Source organism: Camelina sativa, chromosome 11, assembly GCF_030686135.1.
Source record: "Camelina sativa cultivar CO46 ecotype springtype chromosome 11, ASM3068613v1".
Taxonomy (NCBI): domain Eukaryota; kingdom Viridiplantae; phylum Streptophyta; class Magnoliopsida; order Brassicales; family Brassicaceae; genus Camelina; species Camelina sativa.
The window spans coordinates 9,933,090-9,954,925 of NC_141890.1; the positions used below are offsets into that span (position 1 = coordinate 9,933,090).

Consider the following 21,836-nt stretch of genomic DNA (forward strand, 5'->3'; position numbering starts at 1 on the left):
TGTTCGATATTTACTTTCTGTACTTTCATTCTTTGAACTGAGTTACTAACTTACTATATCAACTGTTTAAAATAATTACATCTATTCAATTCATAAGAAACATATATCCATGACCTTATGAATTAAAAGAAAACGAAACTTAAAAACAAACAAACAAAAACCTCTTTAATGCATGCTAAACTAGAGATTTTGCGGCGTAAAGGCGTGTATAAGACTAGAGAGAAACGAGAGAGAATCAGGGAACCAAATACTTGCCTAAATCTCTAAAGCCTCATTAGTTAAAAAGAGTAATGTTAGGCGAAGAGAAATGAAATGATAAAAATAAGTGTCTTTAATTCCAAGGCCTTTCTTTCCTCTATAAATTACCCACACAACCTCATCGAAAGCATCCACGCACTACTTTCATATCCACAAAATAAAATAAAAAAATGGCCTCACACAGCTCAACCACCATTTCCCTCGTCATCATCCTCATCAGCCTCGCAGAAGCAGACCTACTCAGCTCGCCTTCACCAACAATGGGCGACAACTTTGGTACTTGTCCCAGAGACCCATTGCAACTACGCATATGTGCTAACGTCCTTGGCCTAGCCAATGTCACAGCTGGAGACACCAGAGCACGATCATGTTGCACTGCCGTCAATGGCCTCGCTGATGTTCAAGTAGCCGATTGTCTCTGCTTTATCTTCAGGCCACTCCCTTTGGTTTTCGGTATCGATAAGGCCGTTAGAGAAATCTTTTTTGCTTGCAATATGGTTTTTCCTATTGGTTTTCAGTGTCCACCAGCAACAGTAACTACCCCTTAATTCCCCCTAATTAAGATCCCTATAAATCCAGTATTTCCTTGAAGTTTGCTTGCACCACAAGTATGGTTACCTATTAATTAATGGATTACAGTGTTGATCTGTGTTTCGTTGTTGATTAGGACGTAATAAGGACTACTTATGTTTACAAGAAAAAGGACTGTTGATGTCTGTAACTCTGTATGCATATCTATTAATGTTCACGAAGAAGAATAATAAATAATGTTTAATACTTTTTTGTTTTCCTGCCTCCCAGTGTCCAGTGATTTGTCGTAACGAAAAAAATTGAGAATATGAACTAGTCTTTGTGTATACTTCAATGGTTCATTTAAAACATATATAATTACTTGTCTGTCAAAAATAAAATCACACCAGAAAGGGCATGTACATATTTTGGTGGAACTGGTTTCTGATAAAGCGGTTTTGATCACTTTTCCGGTCAAACCAATCAACGTAGTGATCGATGTAATAATCATGGCGAACATTACATGGTGATGTACTGGAACGTTAAAAAAAGAGTTGGCTTTTATTAAAAATGAATGTTCAAAGTGCCTATTTAGAAAACTTAAAATGTTGACTAACTGTTCATTAACTTGATCATTTCTTTTGTGTATGATAATACAAACAATCAAATTGGTTCGTTAGCTTATGTTTTCGGGTGTTCCAAACAATGGTTCTGGAATTCTGATCGCTTTAACACACTGTTGTATTACGTTTCGCCTGGACAAATCGTGTTTTTTTTTTTCGTAAGAGATATATATTGTTATCTAATGTTGTAATTTTCAGTTATGTTTTTATCATCATTTAATTTATGACATTTTTTCAATTTGCCATACTATAGAAGTTGAGGTTTTACATATCTTATATGAGGTATACTCGTCATTGTCTTGTAATGAGTGCCAGTGAGAAGTATGTGATCCCATACTCTGAATTCGTTCATAACAAGCATATGGTTTTAGTTTTGTCTTTTCGGGGTCCAGTGTCCACTAGCCCATTTATTTCCATTTTCCACTGTGTGAGTGAGGTTAGGGTCGATCTTACGTGCTCAACACCAGCAGAAGCCACTTGCCTAAAAGCTTTAGGCATAATGAAACCGTTCAGAAAGTAAATGCATGTGGTCCAAGATTTAAAAAAAAAAGAAAAGAAAAAGATAATGATCTCTTATTTCTATGTAGTGGATGGTCCGATTTATAGTAATTCAGTTAATGTTGTGATTATTTATAAGCCCTACATACTTAAGCAGAACGTTTTTTGTTTAACCAAAACCAGCCCTAACTTAAATCTTAATAATATAACCATGTTTAGGTGTAGCTAGCTCATAATATATAACCCATGGCCAAATGAATACGCTTTTAGTTTATTGCTAAATGTCATGTTTGTCATTTTTTGGGGTCTGTAGCAAGGTCCGTTGTTAAAACAATTTAAATGTGGAATATATTTTAACAACATACGTGTATAGAGAAAAGGAGAAGAGAGTAGATCATATATGCCATAATTATATTGTTAATCATATATGCTCAATAAATATATATATATATCTTAACCATATAGACTCGCGGCTGCCAGATTACCTTAGAGTGTCCCGATCGGCCATCCCTAAACATCTATATGAAGACGAGCATGCATGGGATAGGGAATTTATGAAACATGCCAAACCCATTTACTCAAGCTACAAAACCCACGACTTCAGGCGATTTTTTGTACGTGCGCATGCATTCATCTTAACTAAATGCCAATCGGTTTACAAAAAGAAAAATGCTAATTAGTTTTTTTCGATTCTTTTACTAAATAATTTTTTTTTGTAAACTAAATAATTCGTAGAAAATGGAAAAGAGAAACGCTGACGTACGTCTTACCTTTATTTACGTTCATAAGTTTCAAATAAAACTTGAGAAAAGAAATTCAAATTATGGACTTTTAAGACATTTTAAGGGGATGTTGTCATATTGATGAAGTAAATATTTCGGATACTTAATAAAGTTTGTTTTTTCTTTTCCCTTTTTATTTGGATAAAAAGATTTAACGATTATTAACAGATTTGAATTAAATTCAAGCTAAGCCCTAATTTAACCAGAAAGAGCTTTTTTTTTTTTTTTTTTTGGCAAACAACCAGAAAGGGCTTTAATTATCAATGTTACAAGTGGGGGTCAATGTAGTGAAGCTCCAAAGGGGATACAAATATACCCAACCTCACTTTATTTGTATTCACCAGTTTCCGTATAATTGGCCCTTTGTGAGAACAAACTGTACAAGTTGAATAAAATGGCAACGCATGGTTCAACAAAAACCCAACAGAACGCAAGCCCAAATCCGTCCTCCCCCCTGCCCACCCCTACCAAGCATTTCTGTACGCTGTCCACATCTTCCGAAAATTCGACCCACCATCTAATTTTCCATGTTATCTTATAAGTCATTTCTTGTGGCAGTTGCCCCCCTAGGTGATCCGCGCGGAAACTAATATGCCCAAGGCAGGTCGATGTGTGATTTGCCATGCGGTGTCAATACGTTGTTGATTTTCCGGTGAAAGGAAAAAAACAACTACGCAGCACCTTTTATAATGGCACGCCGTATCTTACAGCAAACCCACCACCGCCAATCTCATTCACTTCACCACCGCCTCCACCTCGTGCTATTTGCCCTAGGAGTGGCCTCCAACTACAAATATGTGGCAATATCCTAAGTATTATCGGCAATGTCATAGGGTTTGGCAATGTGCAACCTTGTTGCTCTATCATCCTTGGTCTATCTGATGCTGATGCACTTACTTGCCTATGTGAGTCGGTGAGAGCACCACGCCTAAGTCTCTTACCTAATATCATCACCATTTGTAGGACTTGTGGTCACATTATTTCTCCAGGTTTCACTTGCCCATGACCATTTCCTTGCATTTGTAAACCTAAAACTTACTCATTTTACAATTACACTATGGAAGCCTTTTGACCTTTTCACTTTTCGTCCAGTACTAATGAAATAATGAAGTTGGTAATGGCTAGCTTTATATTAGTTCTGTCTGTATCATTGTTTTGTTCATAATACCAAACCATTTAAGTTTAGGAGATATTTCCGGAGAAGAAAGCACAACAGAAAAAATTACATAAAAAAATTAAAAATGCATGAAAGGCTACATAAAATCAAATCTCTAAACAAGAATACCAAAAAAAGTAATCAAATCTCTAAACAAAATGATCGCATAATCAAATAGCCTTCTCTATATATCAGGTGAAAATTAAAGTTCCCACATTCCATGCTCGCAAGACGCTTCACTTTCAAATCAAACTTCACAACCATAGAATATAAAAGCTATAGTTTTTTATGTCTAAATAAATAAATAAAAGAATAAACATTATATGATTGGAAACAACTAAAACATAAATAAGATAAATATAGAGCATTCCAAATCTAGATAGTGGAGTAAAGATCCAGAAATGGATTAACGCTAGCTTTTTAAATAATCATCACCATATCAAGATTTGTATATTAAATGTGGAAGTAACGCATTAACGCTTTTCAAGTTATATAAGTGTTTGGGAGGAAGGCGCGCGATTCTTCATTTTATAACATGAGCAATATTTATATGTAAGTTGACTATGATGCCGTTGAATTATGTAATAAACATGCTTATAACACACTTCGTCATTCGAGTTAATTATCAACTCAACATATTTCTCCCTAAATACTTTGAAGATCCTAATAAACTCGATGAAATCACTTTCATCTTTTTTTTTGTATACAAATTTGGTAATGATGATTTTAAACACTTAATGTTTAAGCCAAGCCGAACTTAAAATTTTAAGTGGGCCGACGGTCTATTTCCCCACGAGAAGTATTGTATCGAACCAGATAGATCTCGTTCTTTACCCTCGGTCTATATGTCCCCGAAATAAAAGTTCGAAAGCTATATTCCCCCGAATCCAAAGTTCGAAAGCTATATCTCCCCAATTCTGGATTATATTGGTTTACCGTCTAAACCTGAGACCAAACCAGATGTTGAACCAGTTTGATGCACAAACCTAAAATTAAACCAAACCCGACACCCGATTTCGACCCGTTTATCTTCGATTTCACTATCCATTATCCCCAAAATCCATAAAACTAAAAATCCCCCAATTTGCGAAGAACCCTAGATCGAAACCCAATTCTTTGCTTAGATTTCTTTGGGAAAACAGCTTCAATGGCGATTGTCCTTTCAGATGCTGACTTTGGAGGAGATTTCGATGAAGAAGCACATGACAGAGATGAATTTCACATCGACCAGTTGGTGAATGAGTTCGTCGATGAACCACCAGTCCGCCATGATGTGTATCCGGAGAGTGATACCGATGAAAACGGTGACGGTACAGAGCCAGTTCATACACATATCAGGCGCGGTGATGGGCATTTGTACGATAAGCAGACATTCTTTAGTGGACGGACTATGTTCTCAGAACTGGAAACAATCTGAAGCAATACAGGTATGACGGACTATGTTCTCATTACCATCTCATAGTCTTTTAATAGCAACATATTACAACTGAAACAAAAACATAGCAACAACAAACTAAAGGAACAACACTCATCCCGTTCTTCAACCTAGTAGCTTAGTGAGACCAATCATGATCATACAAAAGAAGACTAAGACAATCATGATTTTCTTATGGCTTGCTTTGGCTTCAGACAAACCATCTTCAACCTTCTCAAATATCTCCTTCTCCATCTTCTCATAGACCATCTTCTCAAACTCAAACCTCTCTGTTCTGATCTCTTTCAGCTGCTTCTCAAGGTCAGCATTCTTTGCATTCAATGTGTCTATCTCATTGACAAATGCCTCATCAACCCATTTGAAAGTGTGTTCATCATTCCTAAGCTGCAACAATCCTAATGTTATACACGGAAACAGAAAAAAATCAAAAATAAAACAAAATCGACTTACCTTATTAGCTACGACAAATTGACACCGATAATATCTCCTGTAAGGGTTGGAGTCAGACTTCGATATCAAAGATATGATTCCTTCTCCGCACCAACATCTCTTTGGCACACCGATAGCCCTTCCTCTTCCCTGCAAACTAGATTCAGTGGAATTGGATGATACATTACTCATTGTGATACTCAAACTCGTAAATGAAAGAAGAAGTAATCTCAAGAAGAAGAACCAAACTCAATAAAAGGAATCGATTATGAACAACGAAAATCGATTTTAGGTTTTATTTGGGGATTCTGGGTTTATGATCAAACGGGTCGGGTTTGGTTTAATCTAGGTTTGTGCATCAAACTGGTTCAACATCTGGTTTACATTCGGGACATATCTGGTTTGGTCTCAGGTTTAGACGGTAAACCAATATAATCCAGAATTGGGGAGATATAGCTTTCGAACTTTGGATTCGGGGGAATATAGCTTTCGAACTTTTATTTCGGGGACATATAGACCGAGGGTAAAGAACGAGATCTATCTGGTTCAATACAATACTTCTCGTAGGGAAATAGAACGTCGTCCCAATTTTAAGTATATGGAAAAACAAAGCCAGGCTGGACCAGTCTACACAGCCGGTCAAGGGTACAAGCAAGCCAAGTTGGTGCTTGCGGCCGCCATTACAATAAGTATTTAATCGGCCCACTTTTTACCAAAAATTCATTAGTTCTGCTGGAAACCTACTTCTACCTAAGGGTTATGGTCACAAGATCGACTCACAAAATATACATTTTTACCTTTTTTTTTGTTTTTTGCTTGTAGCCACCAAAAACTCAGCGTCCAGACTGAAAATTTATGTGAGTTTACTGGTGTCACCAGAACCAGACTAATCAATTTACATTGTACCTAACAAGTAAAACAAATAAATGGTCACATTTATGTTTAGCCTAACTATAGAGACTGAAAGGCCAAAGGTAACTTAAAATGCCCCCAAACTTAACCCTAAAAACTATTTAATTTTATGGAATTCATGAAGGATGCCCACTACTCAAGCAACAAAACCAACAAATTACTCACTCCAGTCACAGTTTTGAGATAGAATTGATCGTTACATATCTCTATCTATTGTCCAATTTTTTTTAAAAAAATATATAGTACTCTTAAAAGTATTATATATTCTATTCTTTTAGAATGGATAAATATAAATTAATTAAAAGCATATCGAGCACATTCAACAGAAAAGACGTCATAACTTCGGTAAATATTTTCTACAAATCCACTTGGATAAAGCAATGGACCAAAACGAACGATTAATTAGATCAACATTATAAAAAAAAAACAAAAGAAATAATCCAAAACAAGTATCATGAGAGTGGTTTTTCTAACTCCGAACCATCATCTTATGTCACAGTCTATAAGCGACTAATTTATACGAGTAATCTTCATCTAAAGACTAAGACCGTTAGTGTGCATGCCAGATTAATCCGCATTTTGATAAACTGATTACTGCGAGCGTGTTGAACTTAAATATCGACCAGCGCGTAAGGCTAATGAAAGATTTATTTTCAAACAAATACGTGAAGTTAAGCCACCTATTAAACTAATAGAAGGGGTTTGGCAATAGACCCAAGTGACATAATGGCATTCAAGCTCCAAAAGTGGCTATAAATACTCACAACCTCACTACATCTCAATTCACAATTTCCGTACATTCCTCCTTTCGTGAGGACAAAATGGCCCCACATGGTTTAACGAAAACGTTAGCAGTCGTCCTTGCAATAATCAGCATTCTCTTCCTCAGCCAAATTGACGCTCAAAGCCCGTCCCATCGTGGCCCACCTTCTTCTCGTCTCCGCTCACCCCCACCCCCTCGCGGTACACCTTCACGCCCTCGTCGCCCGCCCTCACCCCCTCGTCGTTCGCCCTCACCCCCACCAATGGCCTGTCCACCTTGTATTTGCCCACTACCATCTCCTCCACAGAACACCCCACCACCAATTTCACCATCAGACACATCACCACCTAAGACTAATCCGCCACCCGAGATTTCACCACCTGAAACTGCACCACCAGATATTATAGACCCTGAGATTCCACCACCGGAGATTATAGTAGATCCTGAGATTCCACCATTCGAAAATCCATCACCTGAGATTCTACCACCCGAGATTTCGCTCCCTCAAACTCCACCACCAGATATTCTAGACCCTAAGATTCCACCTCCAGAGATTATAGTAGACCCTGAGATTTCACCAATCGAGACACCACCAACTGAGAACCCGTCACCCGAGATTTCACCACCTGAGACTCCACCACCAGATATTATAGACCCTGAGATTCCACCACCGGAGATTATAGTAGATCCTAAGATTCCACCATCAGAAAATCCATCACCCGAGATTTTACCACCCGAGATTTCGCTCCCTCAGACTCCGCCACCAGATATTATAGACCCTACGATTCCACCACCAGAGATTATAGTAGAACCTGAAATTCCACCACTCGAGACACCACCAACCGAGAACCCGCCACCCGAGATTTCACCATCGGAGACTCCACCACCAGATAATATAGACCCTAAGATTCCACCATCTGAAACTCCAGCACTCGAGAGTCCACCGCCTGAGATTTCGTCACCTGAGACTCCACCACCTAATATTATAGACCCTGAGATTCCACCATCCAAGACACCACCACCTGAGAATCCGTCACCTGAGATTTCACCACCCGAAACTCCACCACCGGATATTGTAGACCATGAGATTCCACCCCCAGAGATTATCATAGATCCTGAGATTTCACCATCCGTGAATCTACCACCCGAAATTACACCACCTGAGACTCCACCACCAGAGATTATAGTAGACCCTGAGATTCTACCTCCCGAGACTCCACCACCAAATATTATAGACCCTGAAATTCCACCATTCGAGACCTCACCACCAGAGATTATAGACCCCGAAATACCACCATCTAATACTCCACCACCGCAGATTATAGACCCAAAGACTCCACCACCCGAGACCCTACCACCAGAGACTCCACCACCTGAAATTATAGACCCATCACTCGAAACTCCACCTCCAGAGATACCACCACTAGAGATCCTACCAACGCTTCCTCCGAACACACCCCAACAAACTCCTCCAAACACACCACCGGAAAATTCACCAACACTTTCACCAAACTCACCACCGTTGACTCCTCCTGGTACACCACTGTCGCCTTCACCAAACAACTCACTATCACCTCCTCCTTCGAGCTCCCCACCACCACCGCCCCAGCCTCAAACATCACCACCATCTCCCCCACGTGGCATATGTCCCAGGAATGCCAACCAAATAAGGTCATGTTCCAATATCCTAAGATTTTTCGGTAACTTTCTAGATTTTCGATTGGCGAAACCATGTTGTACCCTCATTCGCGATTTATCTGATGCTCAAGCAGCTGCTTGCCTATGTGATTTGGTGAGAGCACGACGTTCCACTCTTTCTCCCAATATCATTATCCTCTGTAGGGCTTGCGGCCGCAGGATTCCCAGAGGTTTCACCTGCCCATAACTATTTCCTTGTCTCCCGACCCTTGTTATTTCCTAAGTTTACGAAAACAAACTTAACACTTAAACCACAACTAAAGTCTCGTGACTTATTTACTTTCTACTAATAATATATAATGTAATAAAACATCAATAAATTTTGTGTTTCCTTTTGAATCTCTCTATTTTATTGAACTTTACAACTGTAATCTGTAACAGACTGAAAATATCATATGTAATAAAAACACAAGCAAAATGTTTTATTCTAGAGTCACAATTTTAAAATTACTTATATACATATTTTACGTAAGATATCTTTGTATATAGTTTTTTGTTGTGATTCCGATAAATAAAGAAATTTGTAATAAACTAGCTATTTTCGAATCATTCTTTTAGCATTAAAACGTAAATCAGACGGAAAATTTTTAATGAAAAAAACAATCGTCCCCTATCTATTTTGAAGATTCAATGGATCGGACTATTAGCTTCAACTTCATAAGATTGTCCATCTGATTTAAAATGCTTCAATATCTCAGTTACCAAGCTTTTATTTACTTTAAGTTGATCATTTGTTTCTTTTTTTTTTGTTAATTCAGAGAGTAAATCCCCAGACTTATGGAATAGTCCGAGACTAATTTCTCTGGGGAGAGGGTCTCCCCAGATATACAAATGGACCGTAAGCAATGTGCTCATACCCATGTGGCCAAATGGATTAAAGTGAGTAATTCTGCGCTTGGGGAGAATCGATCTCTGGCCTAGACCAACAGAGCGATTCTTCCACCAAAACTAGAACCACTAGCCCACCACTGGTTAACATTTGTTCCTTTTAGTTCATCATCTTCATTAATTATTGCTAGTCGGAATTGCATGTTTAATTTTACTGATCTTTAGTTTATGTTTAATGATTAAGAGTAAGAGTAGACACTTGAAAATCGCCAAGACAATCTTTCTTAATCCGTTACAGATAAGTTTAAGAATTAACCTTTAGTGTGTAGCAATATAATTAGTCCGATCGGTGTGCACTTGAAAATTTGTAAACCAGATTAAAAAAACGACATTTTAAAAATGTGGCTTTTAAAAAAAAATTATCACAGAATTAAAAAAATTATAGTGAAAACCAAAATAGAAAAAAAAAATATGTATATTATATATATATATATATATATATTTTGCTAACCAAAATTAAAAAATATCTATAAAATATAATATTCACCAAAAAAAGCTTTTAAAAAATAAATTATGTCATACTAAATTAAACATATGAACCTAATCTTTTTATAAATATGTGGCCTATTTTTTTTATTTCTTTGGTAGCTGTGGGCATTTGCCCTTTTTGCCCAAGGGTAAGCACGGCACTAAGCGGGTCACATGGCATAGTTTGCGGACCCGATCAACTCTTGTAGTTTGTAATAAACCTAATATTGTAGTGTTCCGGGTGAACCTTTAGTTGCATGTTTAATTGATAATGTGATTAAGAGTTGTCTAATGTCTAACTAAAGTTAATTTTTATATATGATGTTAAGGTTTGTGGTCGCTGAATTCCATAAGGCTTTAGCTGCCCATAATGGCCTTGCAACGCGACACAGTTCTCCTCATATTTTTAAGTCTTAAATATACAAGATAACCTAGTGATTTTGTCTATTAATTTTTGGTTCCAGTAATGATATAAAATACCAATGAAAATGATATCGTAACGTTTCAAAAACTCTTCCTTTATGTGTCATCGGACAAAGCGAGTTCTACAAAACAATCAATCATGAAGTAGACTCGTTTCTCAAAATGTTCCTTTTAATTCCATCTTAAAGTAGAGCATTCGATGAAGAGCACACGAAGAGAACGTACACAATCAGGTAATGTCCTCCATCTCCCTATGTTAATAATGTATTACATTCGTAGATTACACGAAAGTCTATGTAATTCTAAAATACGGAAGTCAAAATTATGTAATAATAATAATAAAAGATTGATTATATCTTTATTATAAAGATGTGATTTTAGATAATTAATATAAACAAAGAATATGTATATAAAAACCATTTTAATATAATGACTAAAATGCAACTTTGTACTTAGTTCCAAAAAATATGCATATCGCCAGCTAAATTCCCTAGGGCTAGAACGTGGTCGGTCCAATCAAATATTTTAATAACCACGCACCATTATTAACCAACTCAAGCTACCCACTTCCCCTATAAATACACACTTAACACTCTTTACTTTTCTCCACCACAACTCTCTACATCCTTCTCAACTTGAAGGAGTTTCTTTAGGGCTTTGTTTGTCTTTCCTTCAGCAACCAATGGCTCTTAAGAACTCTCTTGCGCTCTTCCTTCTCTTCAACATCCTTTTCTTCACCCTCACTACAGCCACTCGCAGTACTGATTGTCCTCCTCCACCGCGCAAACACAACAAACATAAACCTAGCCCACCAACCGCACCAACCACTACTGGGACTTGCCCTAAAGATGCCTTAAAGATCGGTGTTTGTGTTAACGCACTCAACTTGTTGAACGATGTGACTATCGGAACTCCTCCTGTGACTCCATGTTGCAGCCTTATCCAGGGTTTGGTCGATCTTGAAGCTGCGGTTTGTCTTTGCACTGCCCTCAAGGCTAGTGTTCTCGGTATCAACCTTAACCTCCCCATCAACCTCAGCTTGCTTCTCAATGTTTGCAGCAGAAAGGCACCACGCGGCTTCCAATGCTCTTAAAATCAATACGTCCATATATAAGTTACGAACCATGAAAATCTTGAATCCTTTTATCGCTATGTTATATTTTATGCCGGTTTATTTGAATTGGTGAAGCTCAAGAAGAACATCAATGAGGTTATGTTGTTTACCTTTTTTTTATTGCGAGTAATTTGTTCATCGTCCTTTTCAATAAAATATCAATGATTTGTTTCTTTTAATCAACTTGGTTCTCTTTTTTTTTCAGCATCTATTATTAATTTAATATTAGCGTTAATATACACAAGATAAGATAGGTAATTGATCCTATATTATTATTAATTTAATATTATTGTTAAAATACACAAGATAAGATAAGTAATTGATCCTAAATTAATTAAAGGGGGGGGGGGGGGGGGAAATAAAATAATAATTCATCATGGTTGGCCCGGGAGTATTGTTGTCGCACACGTGTATACGATCGGGATTCAGAACAGTCATTCCGTAATAAGAATTTGGTTGGTGCAACTTCAACTTTTGGAAAATCCATATACGAACATTTTTGAATATAAATGGTATATAAATTAGCTAGCATACGTAGGAAAACGGGGAAACCTAAATTTTGGGCAAACGAGTGGATCGGATATATGTCATCAGTTATGAATTTTCACGGACTAGAATGATATAAATTTTTCTTAGGTGCAATTATGATTTATTGAAGGGTCAAGGGTGGTGTCACTTGAAAGAGGTTTCTCCAAGATCAACAATGATATGGAATATAACATTAGTGTGACATGACATCGATCGTCCCAAGAAGTTTCCAAGTAAAAACATAAAATGTCTAGATGACTCATCGTTTACGATCACGTCGACGATGCTAATGTTTTTGGTTTTGCTCCAATGTCATTAAAAACCTAATTATAAAAACGAAAGTTATAAGTGATTAATCTCTCAGCCATACGAACATTATACATTTTGAAGTAACTGCACATCATATATACATTTAACTTTCAGTATACAGTGCAAAGCTGCAAATCGCACCAATAAATTCATATATCTTGCGATGTTATACGCCATTAGAGCGTTTTAATAATTTCTTCTTGGCTAATATATTTCGTATAGTCAGTACTGCATCTTTATCATAGACATAGTCCTTGACTCCTTGGTATTATAATTCCGACCATCATTGACGTGTCTGTCACGTGTCAGCAAAGGATGATGTTTTCATCCACTAATTCAAATCATAATCACGTGGAGAAAATATAATTCGATTTTTCAGATCTCACCCATAGCCACTGGAACACTGCCCGTGAACCATATTTGGCATGTATAATCTTATCTTTATAAGTTTAACCCGAATTATTTACAAATCCAGTTACAATAAATAAGATATTCAGATTTATATAGATTTGAATGTGATATATATGTATATATTTTACGTGATAAAAGGACCAAGTCATCTCTATATCGGTGTTAATCATTCACATGACAATACCAATATTAGATCTGATCTTATTCCTTTATTACGTAAATTAAATATGCATGGGCTTTCCCGTGACCTCAATTTGGCATTTTCAGCTTAAAAGATTCCAGAAGTATAAAAGAGTAGCTAAACTTTGGAGAAACATATAAAATATTTAATAATCTGTACATTAGATTTTGTGAAAAATGTGAATTAGTAATATTTTTCAACTACAGTGTGCAACTGCAATTACACTGTATGTGAATTAGTAATATTAGTATATTTTAAATTAATATTAGTTGATAGTGATACAATAAAAATATTAGTATTATTAAACTAATTATGAAATTTGGAAAATATTAATAAAACTAACTATATTAGTATTTATAATTTTATTATTCATAATAAGTTTTTTAACATTATTGATAATACATTATAAATATAAAATATAATTAATTAATAAAATTATATTAAAAATTATATAGATTGAGAAACTCATCGAATTTCTCACTAATGGACATACAAAATTGTAAAGAGGTTCTCAAATTTCTCTACTCTACCAAAATTAATAGTATATTGGTGCGGATCTATTAAGGAAGAAGGGGGTTCAATTGACCCACCATTCATTTGAAATTTTTGATTTTTTCTTAAGGGTTTATGGACTTAATTGTATTGAACCCACCATATTTTGGTTTTTGACACCCCATTAATTATATTCCAATATTTTTGACACACGTTCAAAAACTTTTTGGGTCCGCCAGTGGTACTTCTACTTCTATTACCATCTCTTGTACCGTCGTGGCTACGGTGTTTTAGCTAGCAATAGTCTTCATTGGGTTATGCCTAGTAGACCTGGGCTTATCTCGTTTAATACTATTATTAGATTTGATCTTGACTCTGATGAGTTTGCGATTCTTGATTTCCCTGAGAGTCTTGCTCATGAGAATCTTGATATTGGTGTGTTGGATGGTTGTCTTTGTTTGATGTGTAATAACCATGAGTTTAGCTATGTTGATGTTTGGGTTATGAAGGAGTATAACGTTGAAGAGTCTTGGAGTAAGCTATTTAGAGTACCGAAACCGAAGAATGTGGAGTCGTTTGATTTTATCAGACCTCTGCTTTATTCCAAGGAGAGGGATAAGGTTTTGTTGGAGATAAACAATGCGAAGCTTGTGTGGTTTGATTTAGCGAGTAAGAGGTGTAGAACGCTTAGGATCAAGGACTGTGATAGTTTGTATAGCGCGGAACTCCTTGTGAGCAGTCTTGTTTTGGGGTGTAAAGGAGATCCTGATGAAGTTATGCGCAGGAAAGAACGTAGGGCTCGAGAAGATAAGATTATGCAAGAGAGAAACAAGAGGTTATATGCTTTATCTTTTAGTCATCAGTGCTTAATCATTTGATGTATTGATAAGATTAGTAAGGAAAAATCCAAGTCTTATTCTTTAATATCTTAGGATTGCAAATGGTGAAACGTATTAAGATACTCAAACATCTTATGTTATGTTATGTTACATCTCAGGGATGATTTTCTATCCAAGGGATTCAAGCTAGTGTTATAAGCAGAGCAGAGGAACACAGAAACCAAACCCAAAATGTAAGTGTTATGAAATCTAATGATGAGTATTTTTTTCTCCCTCAAGTTGGTATCAGATGCATATTATTGGAAGTCTTAGCAGGTGGTAGTTGAGTCACTCCATCCTAGGTTAACGTTTACAGCTATATTAAGCTTGGCTCAAATCTGACTATAACAATTCACAAGTGTTTTGAAGTTTAAAAATTTCCAGGAAAATCATGTAGATGGGAATCTTGATCTGGCATTGATTCTCAAGTGCAGGCGAAGGGGGAAAGGAAGCAACTTAATCAAATCCCATAGGTCTTACTACTAACTCACTTAACCTATGTAGGTAAATGTCATTAGAAATGGATAAAAAGAAACTTCATCAAATTCCATAGGAGGTCTTAGTACTAATTCTCTTAACCAATGTATGCTTATGTCATAAGAAAAGATGTGTAGTATGTGTAATTGATTGAAGATAATCTTATATGCAAACTCTTCTCTCAAATGTTATTTTCCTCATTTATATGTATCGGCATGGATGTGTGACTGTGTTAAAGGAAGACCACTGGGTATTGAAGCAAATGCAAACGAAAATTCCACTCGAGGCACGTTTCCTTGCACATTCAATTGGTAAAATCCAACTATTTAACCGATCCATATCAAACAAAAATTATCCTCTCTTTTCTATTATGTATATATCCATCTTATGTTTTGCTTTAGAGTACCCATCGATGATGACATTAATTTTGTCCTCCGTTTTGCAGGAGAATTACAAGGCCAATATGAAACAAGAACAAGATCAGTTGTCTACTTCACACGTTCAAATTCATATTCTTCTCTGTTAGAGAAGTTGCCTTTGTTTCTCTTTTCGTAATACTGTATGGTGTTCTTTCTCAAAAATCTTCCTTATAATTTGGCTTATTAGGTTGCAGTTAAACAACGCATATACATAGAGAAGAAGCAAATTGGACTATGGATGTGTCTTTCACTATCTTTTTTTTTTCTTTTCCTTGCAATATGATTTTTTGTCTCTTCCATGTCTTTTTTTATGGTAATTACTTTTTCTTGATTTCCCTCTCGAAAATTAATAGTACCTCAATCTAATTGATCTCAAGCCAAGTTCTGTAATCTGTACACATCTATATTAAAAACTTTTTAAGTATATTTGATGTTGTACCCTTGATGTTATTCTTATTTACATAGTTAGAGCATGTACAATGGGGAGTTTTCACCAAATTTCTCAACAATTAAAAAAATAAAAATAATAAAAAATGGAAGAGATCATTAAACACATGTCAATATGTGATTGATTTTAAATTTAATGTTTTATTTAAAAATTAAATTATATCTATTAAAATATTATATATGAGGGACTATGAGAGTCTTTGTGCACTGCACATGCTCTTAATCAAAATCCTAAAATATCTATTTTTAGTTAAATCAATTTTTGTTTCCTTTTAAATTAAAAGATAAAAATGTTTTAGTTAAAATAACTATTTTTGGGTAAGATTTTTCTGCAATAAAACAAAATCATATGCAACCATTAAATATTAAATATCCTATTGCCTTAAATATTCAAATAATTATAGTTCTCTCAATTTTAACCTACATAAATTCAATAACAAATACTAATTATTTTAAAAAGTACAAAAAATATATAACATTGTAACATGAATATTAAAAATCATAGAAATTCACTTTATTAATAAAACAAAATATCTCTATATATATATATATATATAATAATAATTATCTTGCCGTGTACCACAAATTAAATCCTAGTAGGTTTAGTAAGCTTATGAAACACCTTTCAACCATTAAAAAATCATTGAATCCAAAAGCATAGCTCCCTATTTGCCTATATTCTTCTTTGTCTTTAAGTAAATGTTAGACAACAGTGAAGTTGTATCAATAATCTCAACTTGGGGAGGACAAGGCATTGATTCGATCCACCGTGGGAGTAAGGAATGGAAACTAATGATAGGAACTACATACTCCTGATGTGAATATGGTCCAAAAATATCATCCATCTCTTCTTCACAGACAGACTGGTTGACGAAGCAATTTTGAAGATCATCGATTGATTGGTCGTCATCTCTCAAGATTTTGTAGTTTAATTTCTGCAAGTTACATGACACCAAATAACGGTTTTGTTGACTCCATATATAGATAATATTGCGATCAAAGGGATGCATTGCCAATGGTGCATAATAGCTAATATCATCATCAGGCCGAATAAACGGGAGGGGGAGTTTCCACTCAAGTTGCCAGCCTGAATCATCATCATCACTGTTCAATAACCTCCAAATCTTCAAAATATTGTGATCGAATGTTTTAATATACATGACAAATCCGGTGGATGTAGTGTAGGCTCTTTTGAAGTCGGAGTTGTGATTCACATTATGATCGGGGAGAGGTATAACCCGACACAGATTTGATTCACCATAGACATCATAAGCTATAAGTGCTCCAGGTAGAGTTAGATCAGCATCATAATCAACTGATGGAGATAAATAAAGTGTCTAATTCAGAGTCATAGGAAGAGAGAAGTTGTTGAGGTAATGAGGGCAATGAAGCCGCTTGCAAGTCCAAATGCCAGTTTCAGACGAATACACACAAAAGCACAAACAAGTCGAGGATTTGTCTGGACTCGGCTCCAATGCAGCCACTGTAAGCACTTTGAAGCTCAACACAACACCGTCCTCGTCCACGCGGGTCACTAAACCAACCGGCAAAGATCTTGGATATGGAGGGTACGGGACTTCAACCCACTGTTGCAATACCGGATTACCCACATAGGAAACACCATTATATCCATCCATCCAAACCAATCCATTGGAAGAAGCGTCATAACCGATTTTATTATTTATTTCGATATTTTTGATATACGAACCTAACAATTTTGGAAGACCTCATGTTTGGCATCCATGAAAGTCTATGAGTTCTCTTTGTGGAAGCAGTTGTGACCAAGTGGAAGAGGTCTTTCCGTGCAAAGACACAAAGAGACGGCGGAAATACACAGATTCGAATTCCGATTTCCATGTTTTGCACACAGATTTAAATCTGGAGATGCTTCTCAATGGTAATCTCGTTAGTATCTTCGTCAATATTTCCACTGAGAGATATGTCGTCCCTGAAACTTGTGTGGAGTTGTTGTTTGTTGTTTCCATTGGAAGCTGCTTACGTCGATAAATTAGGGTTAAGGTTATTGTGTTCCGGAGGAAGACGAAGATACGATGTTAGAGCACCTCAATTAGTAATATTCTCTATATATTAATAGAAAATCAAATTTACAAAAAAAACTGATATATCAGCGTTACAAAGCTCAAAACATTTTTTATTAATCAACTCTCAAAACATCATCTTATTTACAGTTCTGCCATTGTATTTATTAACTTTTTTTTTATAAAAAAATCCATAAAAAATAAACCCTAAATGACACACTCATGAAGCAGAACCTCTCCTCTCACCTATAAATACCTTCTTCTTTTCACCAAAATATCTAGCGACCGAAAAACTCCAAAATTTTAGCAAAACTTCATCTACAATTTTCATGAAAAACTCAAGTTGAAGGTGCACCTACCAGCCACCACGAGAATTGTGTCCCATTAGACGGTAAGATTTATTTTTATGCTTTAATTATTTTTATGCTATATTCTATTTTATGTTATATTTTATTTTTATACTAATAAAAAACTATCTTACATATGAACATGTTCCAAAAGATGTATTGCACATACCAATTGATCAGACTCATAAGTTGAAGATACTGTTTCAGTACTTAATTAAAGAAGACAGACTCACAAAGTCAAAGAAATAGAATCAAAATAAGCCATGACAACTAGGAAACTAATACAGTTCTAGATTAGAATCATTTCATATGTATTAAGAAACAGGAATAAGCACAATAATGTGATTTGCAGAATTCCATTAATATGTGTATTTCATTCGGATAATTTATATTTTATTTTATATTAATTTCAAAATTCATCAAGCACAACTATTTTCATCATCTACATATTAGCCTTCTCATAATAATTTGATTTTGTCTATCAATATATTTTTTTCTCTGCCTATATATCTTATACTAGAAAATATAAATAAAAAAGGAAAAAGTTATTTAAAAAAAAAAGTTATGGTAACAACTTTGTTATTATTCTGTTTTAACAACCTACAGGTTTATTGTTGTCAAAAAAAAAAACCTACAGGTTTATTGTTGTATTTAAAAAAAATAAAGTCGATTCCGTTCTGTAATGATCTAAACCTGTAAGTAAGCAGGAATATTACTTTTGGTTATAAGATAAGAGAGTAGGAAACTTCAGATTCTATGTTAATAATTATGGATTGAGAGTAAAGGAACCCAAAGTCCCAAACAATACTAGGTCAAAAGAAACCAAAACTGGGATCCGTTTTAATGCGTCTTAATGAAGTTAAAAATAAGAAGTTTAAGATGGGACGTTATAAAATATAAACAAGCCCCTAGAGAAGAAGAAGTTAACCCATGCAAGCAAAAGTGAATGTTTTCATCAAACTTTTCCAATTTGTTTTTACAATTACTATATTTTAATTATCTTTATTTCATATATAAATGTTGTCCCATAAATATTTCAAAGCAAAATAGGTTTTTGGTTCAATTTTATTAACTAGCTAAAGATGAGAAGAAATAAACAATTGATACAAACCTAGTTGCATCTATTCTTCTTCATCTTTATGCATTGGAGAAAGTAGTGAAGTTGTATTTATCATCTCAACTTGGGGAGGACGAGGCATCAATTCCATCCACCGTGGGAGCACAAATTGGTACAAGATGAGAGGAACTCCATACTTGGAAATCTGATCCATGTGCTTCTCACAAGCAGACAGGTTGATGAAACAATCTTGATGTTGTGACTCATCTCCGAAGATTTTGTAGTTTTGTGTCTGCAAGTTACATGATATCAAATAATGGTTTTCTTGACTCCACAAATACACAATATTGCTATAAAACTGATGCATTGCCACTGGTGCATAACAACCGATAAATGGGAGGCTGAGTTCCCACAGAAGTTGCCAAGCTGAATCATTGTTCAACCTCCAAATCTTCAAAAGATTGCCTCCCCTTTGAGCTAATGTTTTGATATACATAACAAAACCGGTTGATGTAGTCAAAGCTGTTTTGTTGTGTTTCAAATTCTGATCGGGGAGAGGTATAACTTTACATTGTTTGGATTGACCATAGAAATCGTGAACCACAAGTTCTCTAGGCCTAACATTAAAAGAATCTTTCTGGGGAAAATAAAGCGTTCCATTCAGACTCAAAGGATCAAACAAGGTTGGGTAGGAAAGATGGCAGAAAAGGCATTTGCGAATCCAAACGCCTGTCTCCGACAAATACACATAAAAACTCAAATAAGATTCGTCTTGACTATGTGACATTGAACCAGACCTAACCACTTTGAAACTCAAAACAACACCGTCCTCGTCAACACGCGTCACTAGACCACACAGGGAAGTAAAGCTATTTGGAGGGTAAGGGATCTCAACCCACTGTTGTAATACTGGATTACCCACATAGGTTCCCCTAGTACCAGAAGAAGATCTATGCAGCAAAACCAACCCATTGGAAGAACCTATATATTTGAATTTACCGTTTATTTCCACATTTGGAATATAAGAACCTAGAGACTTTGGAAGACCCCATGTCTTGCATCCATGGAAGTCTAGGAGTTCTTCTCGTCGTCGTCGGAGGAGAAGTAGTGACCAACATGAAGAGGTATTTTGGTGCAGAGACACAAAGAGACGGCGGAAATACACAGATTCAATTGCCGATTTCCATGCTTTACACACCGATTTGAATTTGGAGATGCTTCTTAATGGTATTCTCGCTATTATCTCTGTCACATCTCCTCTGAAACATGTATGGCGGTGTTGTTTGGTGTTTCCATTGGAAATTATTGCTTTCTTTTTCGTCAATATCTTAGGGTTCGGGTTTTGGAGTGTAACGAAAGATACAATGTTCTTCTTAGTACAAAGAGAAACACATATATAATGAAGTCTGTGTGGCATTTTGATAACATAAATGTTTTGTTTATTTACTTTCCATAATATTATTCACTATTTTTAGATTTTTTTTTTGGTAAAAACTAAAAGCTAAACTGGAATTAATGAATTGTTACTTTACAAAATACACTAGTATTAATTTTTATAATTATTGTTGTATAAATTAGTAATTTATCCTGTAGTTTTAATGTCAAATCTTTCAATTTCAAAGAAACAAATATATTAGCAATTAAAATTATTTAATCTAAAAGATAAGGATTAGAATTAAGAGAGAAACAAAAGTGATGTTTAATGGAAAGTAGGAAATCCAAAATTGTATGAAAAAGGAAAAAGAGAAAGAGAGAAGCAAATATGAAGTGGCAAAATATTACAATTGTTATATGTATTAGAAGTGTCAAAATGGGCTGTCCGCGTCCATTTTGACCCATCAAACATTGTTCAATTTGATTTTGGACAAATAACTGACCGTGTCTATTAACGACCATGTCCAACGATCATATTTTTATTTTGGACAAATAACTGACCGTGTCTATTAACGACCATGCCCAACGATCATATTTTTATGGGCTGTCTATGGGCTAACCATGGACAACCCGCTCATTTTAACAACTCTAACTGTATACATTATTGGTATTAATAAATAAAAATGAAGGAATTAAATAGGTATATTGGTCAATATAGTATTGAACTAACCAAGAAGGCAAGAACTAGAGTTCGGCTACAACGCTTGCTAAATGAATTCCATTACCTGTTTGCTGAAGTTATAATTATTTGTAAGAGACTACAAGATAAAATACAACCCGATAACAAATTTAAAACGACGCTCGACTGAACGTAAACATGTTGATCTCGCTTTAGCTGTTAATCTATTCAATAGATTCTA

The 21,836-nt window shown here is 35.4% G+C and overlaps 4 protein-coding genes and 4 pseudogenes across 5 annotated transcripts; 4 read left to right on the top strand and 4 right to left on the bottom strand.

Annotated features, from left to right (window-relative positions):
* Window positions 1-264: 264 nt before the first annotated feature.
* Window positions 265-1,035, top strand: LOC104722796 (putative lipid-binding protein AIR1B). Its single transcript, XM_010441031.3, has one exon. The coding sequence runs from the start codon at window positions 429-431 to the stop codon at window positions 804-806; it is 378 nt and encodes a 125-aa protein (XP_010439333.1). The 5' UTR covers window positions 265-428; the 3' UTR covers window positions 807-1,035.
* A 4,332-nt stretch (window positions 1,036-5,367) lies between these two features.
* LOC109127159 (uncharacterized protein At4g04775-like) lies at window positions 5,368-5,883 on the bottom strand. The gene is made up of 2 exons (XM_019231494.2): window positions 5,713-5,883; window positions 5,368-5,646 (listed from the first exon to the last, which is right to left on the bottom strand). Exons 1-2 carry the CDS (start codon window positions 5,881-5,883, stop codon window positions 5,368-5,370), a joined length of 450 nt encoding a protein of 149 aa, XP_019087039.1.
* A 1,507-nt stretch (window positions 5,884-7,390) lies between these two features.
* Window positions 7,391-9,403, top strand: LOC104727839 (uncharacterized). The gene has a single exon (XM_010446908.2). The coding sequence runs from the start codon at window positions 7,425-7,427 to the stop codon at window positions 9,249-9,251; it is 1,827 nt and encodes a 608-aa protein (XP_010445210.1). The 5' UTR covers window positions 7,391-7,424; the 3' UTR covers window positions 9,252-9,403.
* A 2,031-nt stretch (window positions 9,404-11,434) lies between these two features.
* On the top strand, window positions 11,435-12,136 carry LOC104722797 (putative lipid-binding protein AIR1 pseudogene; annotated as a pseudogene). Its single transcript, XR_015571547.1, has one exon. The product of XR_015571547.1 is annotated as a putative lipid-binding protein AIR1 pseudogene (transcript).
* A 1,993-nt stretch (window positions 12,137-14,129) lies between these two features.
* On the top strand, window positions 14,130-14,950 carry LOC104727840 (F-box protein CPR1-like). The gene is made up of 2 exons (XM_019231817.2): window positions 14,130-14,713; window positions 14,876-14,950. Exons 1-2 carry the CDS (start codon window positions 14,196-14,198, stop codon window positions 14,913-14,915), a joined length of 558 nt encoding a protein of 185 aa, XP_019087362.2. The 5' UTR covers window positions 14,130-14,195; the 3' UTR covers window positions 14,916-14,950.
* A 1,814-nt stretch (window positions 14,951-16,764) lies between these two features.
* Window positions 16,765-17,366, bottom strand: LOC109127251 (putative F-box/kelch-repeat protein At4g22430 pseudogene; annotated as a pseudogene).
* Window positions 17,367-17,436: 70 nt separating this feature from the next.
* On the bottom strand, window positions 17,437-18,084 carry LOC147933809 (putative F-box/kelch-repeat protein At4g22430 pseudogene; annotated as a pseudogene).
* A 1,339-nt stretch (window positions 18,085-19,423) lies between these two features.
* Window positions 19,424-20,838, bottom strand: LOC104727841 (putative F-box/kelch-repeat protein At4g22430; annotated as a pseudogene).
* Window positions 20,839-21,836: the final 998 nt, after the last annotated feature.

What these genes read in the sequence shown, in the direction of transcription:
- LOC104722796 (XM_010441031.3), top strand. Translation starts at nt 429, where the DNA reads ATGGCCTCACACAGCTCAACCACCATTTCCCTCGTCATCATCCTCATC.
- LOC104727839 (XM_010446908.2), top strand. Translation starts at nt 7,425, where the DNA reads ATGGCCCCACATGGTTTAACGAAAACGTTAGCAGTCGTCCTTGCAATA.
- LOC104727840 (XM_019231817.2), top strand. Translation starts at nt 14,196, where the DNA reads ATGCCTAGTAGACCTGGGCTTATCTCGTTTAATACTATTATTAGATTT. An exon ending in ATGCAAGAGAGAAACAAGAG is followed by an intron (nt 14,714 to 14,875) that starts GTTATATGCTTT and finishes GTTACATCTCAG; the next exon opens with GGATGATTTTCTATCCAAGG.
- LOC109127159 (XM_019231494.2), bottom strand. Translation starts at nt 5,883, where the DNA reads ATGAGTAATGTATCATCCAATTCCACTGAATCTAGTTTGCAGGGAAGA. An exon ending in AATTTGTCGTAGCTAATAAG is followed by an intron (nt 5,647 to 5,712) that starts GTAAGTCGATTT and finishes GGATTGTTGCAG; the next exon opens with CTTAGGAATGATGAACACAC.